Source organism: Centruroides sculpturatus, unplaced genomic scaffold (genome assembly GCF_000671375.1).
Source record: "Centruroides sculpturatus isolate CEXI.00-Female unplaced genomic scaffold, Cexi_2.0 scaffold4950, whole genome shotgun sequence".
NCBI lineage: Eukaryota > Metazoa > Arthropoda > Arachnida > Scorpiones > Buthidae > Centruroides > Centruroides sculpturatus.
The window spans coordinates 1-5,340 of NW_019389037.1; the positions used below are offsets into that span (position 1 = coordinate 1).

General features: G+C 28.9%; 2 protein-coding genes across 3 annotated transcripts; one reads left to right on the forward strand and one right to left on the reverse strand.

Moving 5' to 3' along the window:
- Positions 1-2,533: 2,533 nt before the first annotated feature.
- On the reverse strand, positions 2,534-4,113 carry LOC111617145 (52 kDa repressor of the inhibitor of the protein kinase-like). 2 transcript variants are annotated; one of them, XM_023358472.1, is made up of 5 exons: positions 3,952-4,113; positions 3,732-3,868; positions 3,485-3,650; positions 3,173-3,336; positions 2,534-3,000 (listed from the first exon to the last, which is right to left on the reverse strand). In XM_023358472.1, the coding sequence occupies exons 1-5, from the start codon at positions 3,965-3,967 to the stop codon at positions 2,713-2,715; spliced, it is 771 nt and encodes a 256-aa protein (XP_023214240.1). In that variant the 5' UTR covers positions 3,968-4,113; the 3' UTR covers positions 2,534-2,712. The 2 variants fall into 2 exon arrangements, with proteins under 2 accessions (XP_023214240.1, XP_023214239.1); XM_023358471.1 differs by having other exon boundaries at positions 3,732-4,107.
- A 105-nt stretch (positions 4,114-4,218) lies between these two features.
- LOC111617146 (growth arrest and DNA damage-inducible proteins-interacting protein 1-like) lies at positions 4,219-5,282 on the forward strand. The gene has a single exon (XM_023358473.1). It carries the CDS (start codon positions 4,321-4,323, stop codon positions 5,077-5,079), a length of 759 nt encoding a protein of 252 aa, XP_023214241.1. The 5' UTR covers positions 4,219-4,320; the 3' UTR covers positions 5,080-5,282.
- The last annotated feature ends 58 nt before the right edge of the window (positions 5,283-5,340 follow it).

Here is a 5,340-nt window from a genome sequence, read left to right on the forward strand (position 1 = left end):
ATGCATAAGTTCCTAAATGAAGAAAATTGTTATCACTTGCAAATATTTTTGAAGGTTTACTTTACATAAAATGTAAAGTTTGTGAGAATGGTTTATTTTCTCTTCATGTAATTTTAATTTATAAAAATGTTTAATCCGAGCTGCTGTTTGCAATTTGTGTAATGTAAAAGTGCATGCGGATATTGAAAATTAATTATATTCATAAGTTCCTAAATAAAAGAAGTTATTATCTCTTGCAAATACTTTTGAAGGTTTACTTTACATAATATTAAAGTTTGCAAGAGTGGTTTTCTTTTCTCTTCATCTAATTTTAATTTGTAAAAATGTTTACTCTGAGTTCCTGTTTGCAATTTGTGTAATGTAAAAGTGCATGCAAATGTAGAAAACTAAATATATTCTTATTTTAACAAATATCTCCAAATTTCTTTAATTTTGCATTTCAAAACTAAACAAATTTATCCTTGTACTTTATTATATGAACCATTGACATAGCTTTTTATTTTGAAACTACTTAGTTAAAGCCTTTAATTATGTGTCAGTGTAACCTCTAAATAAAAAGATACTCATTTCAAATTATAAAAGGAATTCCGTGGCCTGAACACGAAGGAACGTGGTTTACTGCATGTACAATACAGTACATAGCATGAAATCTATACCATGACCTTGGAACTACATACACAATATGACAGCTCCATAGGGAACATTAGTGTCCTGACCTTATGTTTATAGAACTTGCACAGTGTAAGTTTGGTTTGGCTTGAGCATAGGGAGAGTCAGCTGTAAACATTCAAAATTCTTTTAATATATGAAATTTTCTCGTTTTTAACTCGGATATTGCTTTTGCCTTTTTTAAAGGACTGCTTTTATTTTAATTTGGTTTTGAACATTATTTATTTGTAAATGTCCTTAATATTTATATTTCTATTAACTGTCACTTTCACAAATTTAGACTTTAAATTGATTAGACAGTTTTTTGCTTACAATTCAATTTGTGTTCATTATTAAATATTTTTGGGAGTTTTCATTAAGGGTAAGAAAAGATAAAAAAATTTATAGTTAAGTCTGTATATACATTATTAATATTGGATGCCTTCAAGATTCACGAGAACTCTGAATCAGGAAGAAAAGGGGTCAATGAGAATTATAAATATTTAATTATAGAAATGTTAAACAATGTTAAGATAGGGTAGATTTAAAGTGTTACAAGAAAGGAGATTTAGGATGGCTTTGGAGTTTATCAAGGCCCATATTTTTTTATTATTTGAGCCGCTCACTTGCCAAGTCAATTAACTCCATATAATAAAAAATATAAAAATTGATAATGTAAATTATTTTATAAAATTCCTTTTAAAGTTTAAATTTAAATAAACATTGTAGAATGTATCTATATATACTGTTATATTAAAGCATAACTTTAATGTAACGATATATAAAATTAGTTACACAATAAATGTAAAAATAATAACGATTATATTAAGGATTTACAAGTGGAGTTTATCAATTTGGCCTGTGAATGGCTAATTTATTAATAATAGGTGAATTATTGTAGTTTTCAATGAGAAAGGCACTATGATATTTGTTATTCACAATTTATATAGTGTTTATTAATGAGATAAAGAAATTAAAGTTGAACCAAAAAAAGTTAGGAACAGGTTAGAGGGAGGATTAAAAGTCAGTAGATTTAGTTCTTGAATTTCAAATATAGGCTGTTAGAGGAAAAAGGGGAAATTCCAACTATCTATACAACATATTCAACATGTTTACAGACACATAATAACTTAGAGGTAATTAGAGGATGATGAGTTAGAGGTTGATAAATAAAATATGTAAATGTAGAATGGCAAGAATTCAGACATTATTATTAGATATTGATAGTGATTAATGATGACATGGAGTCTAAATGAAAGACATGTTAGTGATGGTTTACGCCTACATAAACAAAGGACAGATGTAGTAGGCCAACAATAAATCTTCATTCATATTCTAGTTTTGATAGTGCAGATTATTATATAAATTACCAAAATATGTAGAGCCAATGTGTTGTAAGGAAATGTAATTTCTCATGTCAAAAATACAAAACTATTTCATCCCAAATACTATTTCTCACTGTACTGAATCAAGTAAAATTGTATAGCACACTTTATGTAGTGCTAAAGTTAATAAATTATTTAAAAAATAGTATGTCTTTATCTGGATTGAATTTTTATGGCTATTTAAATGTATCAGAGGATAAGCTATGGTTTTCCTAATTATATTGTCATACATATGTAATAAAATAAAGCAGTAAAATGCAAATTTATTTACTTATTTTACCATTACCTATGCATTGAACAGATATATTATGCTCAGAATATTATGTACAAAAATTTCATTCACAATATGTAGCAATATAACAGTTTTAAAAAGATCTTTATTTAAAACCTGGATAAATTAAATCAAAAATAATTATATTTTCGATTTATCCACATCCTCATCTGTAATTTCAAATTATCATCTTATTAAATTTTTCTATAAACCAAATATACTTTTTCTTTCATTATACATGATATAAAATTAAAAAATGTAATTACAAATAAGATTCTTTTTGACAAAACATAGAAAAAGAAAGTTACAAAAATGCTTGAAAACAGTAAAAATACCTAATAACCAAATGGTTAAACCAACTTCTCACCGTAGTACGACTCTAATGCCAGCTATCAGCAATCCAACACACTAACTTGAGAGTAAGGTCTTGAGTAAATTAGAAGAATTGAATCTGCAGGATTTAATTCTTCTGTTAATTGTCCTCGATGACGGCAAAGGATACTCAATTTGTCTAAGGTATTCATAACCTCTATTACCTACAGCACATTTTAATTGTAATGCATGCCTGATGGTCTCGTTAGTCCACGGATAGGGATTACTCTTGCTCACCCTCTGCATATACTGCACTTGGTCAGGCTTCAAAAATTTGCTAAGCTTTCTCTCCAATGCCTCTTGCCTCTCCATTAGTCTTCTTATCTGAAAAGTACATACAAATTAATTTTAACATTATTAAAATTAGTTGTTTTTGGCATGTCCTTTACAATTTGACAAAATATTCTGATGAAAAGAAAGCCTAACTTAATTTATTCTCCAAGCATAGATCCCTCCCTCATCATGACATAGTTGAATGTAATAACATTATTATTACCTCTCTTTTCAACATTTTATTTTCTGCAGCAAGTTTTTCATTGCGACTATCATTTGCAACTACAGCTGCAGACTCTTCTGCTTCTGCTTCTTTTTCATTATGACTATCATTTGTATCTACAGCTGCAGACTCTTCTGCTTCATTACAATTCACAGACGACAAAGCTGTAAATTAAATTTAATTGTTCAAGCAAAACTACAGATAATTTTACAAGTGATCAATAATAAAACTAAATGTACGAACATATATATGTGTGTTCATACATTCAATTCTACTATTGATAGTTTTATAAGATGTATAAACCTATCTTACCAAAGCTGCACTCATTTGGAGGTGGTTCTCTTTCTCTTGGTGCTTCTCTTAATGGCAGACGGGGTGTAAAATTTGGAAGATCAAAAAGAGTCGGAATTGCATTCCATTTCAATAATTTTCTCCCATCCGCTCTTTTAAGTTCAAATTGTGACTCCTCAAAATGTATCTAAAAAATTTAGTTACATTACAGAAGTTATTGTAAATACCTCATAAATTTATATTTTCAACATTATTTTTATTCACTAACCTCACATAGCCTTGAACTCTCAGTTGGCTTCCATTTTTCTCTTCTGCAATATTGACCCCATTTAGCTTTCCTGGCTTTGTCAGCGGGAAAACGAAACAATCTTACACCTTTTTCTGTCGAATTTTTACAATTCGGTGCTGAACACCCAACCATTTTTAAAATACACAATTAAATAAGAAATCAAATTAACTGAAATAGAAAGAAACAAATAAATAATCACTTCGCTCTAGAAACATCGGTCACGTCGTAAAAGACTCAATATGACGACTGCCGCTGAGCATCACGGTATCGTGTCCTGACCTTGTGTTTATAGACCAATTATAGACCTTGCTTGAGAGCATAGTTCAAGACTGCCTATATGAAAAGCAACAAAGCATTTTTTAATATATATTTTGAATATTAAATGATGATATTATTATTTTAAAAAGTTTAACATGTACAAAGCATAAGATATAAAATGAATTTTAGTTTTCTAAATAAGCGTTTGATATAGGTGGTATAACTTTTTTTTCAGTTTTAGCATGGCAACACTTAACTTACATTGACAATATGGCGGCTATGTATTAAACGTGTGTGAATTCGTGAAATAATGGATATTAACCTTAAATTATTGAGAAATATGTATAGATTTTTCACTTCTAATACAAAAAATACTTTATTTCTTGATCTGAATTCATTAAAACGGTATAATTTTAAATTATGTTCGACAATAGTGAGTGAGGAAGCATCAGACAATAATGAAATAGACGAAATAGAAAAGAAACGTGATATCTCACGTTTACCAGAAAGTGTTCGCCAGATATATATGAAAAAGCAGATGTTACCCTTGCAATATTTTCATCATTACAAATTGGCAAATCTTCGTAAAAATTACGCGAGATTTGGTAAAAAGTGCGGAATAAATCCGGGTTTGATGTGGCCATCTAAAGAATATCTGAAAGAATTGAAGAAATATCAATCAATTGCTTATACGCCTTTGAACGAGATGCTAGCAAAAGTGAGAGAAAAAGACCAGCAGGATGTAGAATACAGGAGAGAACGAGAAGAGATGATTGAAAAGAATATGGCTAAAGTAGATACCTGGATGAGAGAATTTGAAATTAGAAAACAGAAGAAAGAAGCAGAAGCAAAAGCTCAAAAATTACGTAAACAGAAGTTAATCGAAGACGTACAGGAATACATTGGTTATAAAATGGATCCTAAGGATGAGCGATTCCAGGAGGTGCTTCAGATGAAAGAGGAGGAGGAAAAGAAGGTAAAGAGAAAATTGAAGAAGCAAGAACGTGAACAGAAAATGCTTGCCATGTTATTAGGTACAGCTGAAGAACAATCACCCAAAAACTCATGAAAATTAAATATTAAATAACATTTATGTAAAGTTTATGATTGGATCATAAGTTTATGCTATTTTCTTTATATTGCCATTTTTTTGTTGCATTTATGATAAAAAGTTTGAGTTAGACTAATCTTAGTCTTGAAAACTTTCAAATATATTATTATTAGATAATGATAATACCACGTGAATAAAAATAAAATATTTAATAGACCATACAATATTTTTCTATATTTTGCAATATTTTATTTCAATACATAAAAGTTTGGTTTAATA

Excerpts from the sequence above, each read along its gene's own strand:
- LOC111617145 (XM_023358472.1), bottom strand. Across the intron at positions 3,337-3,484 it reads TCCAAATGAGTGCAGCTTTG|CTTTGTCGTCTGTGAATTGT; the intron begins GTAAGATAGGTT and ends TTTAATTTACAG. Across the intron at positions 3,001-3,172 it reads ATAAAATGTTGAAAAGAGAG|ATAAGAAGACTAATGGAGAG; the intron begins GTAATAATAATG and ends TGTACTTTTCAG.
- LOC111617146 (XM_023358473.1), top strand. The coding sequence starts at position 4,321 with ATGGATATTAACCTTAAATTATTGAGAAATATGTATAGATTTTTCACT.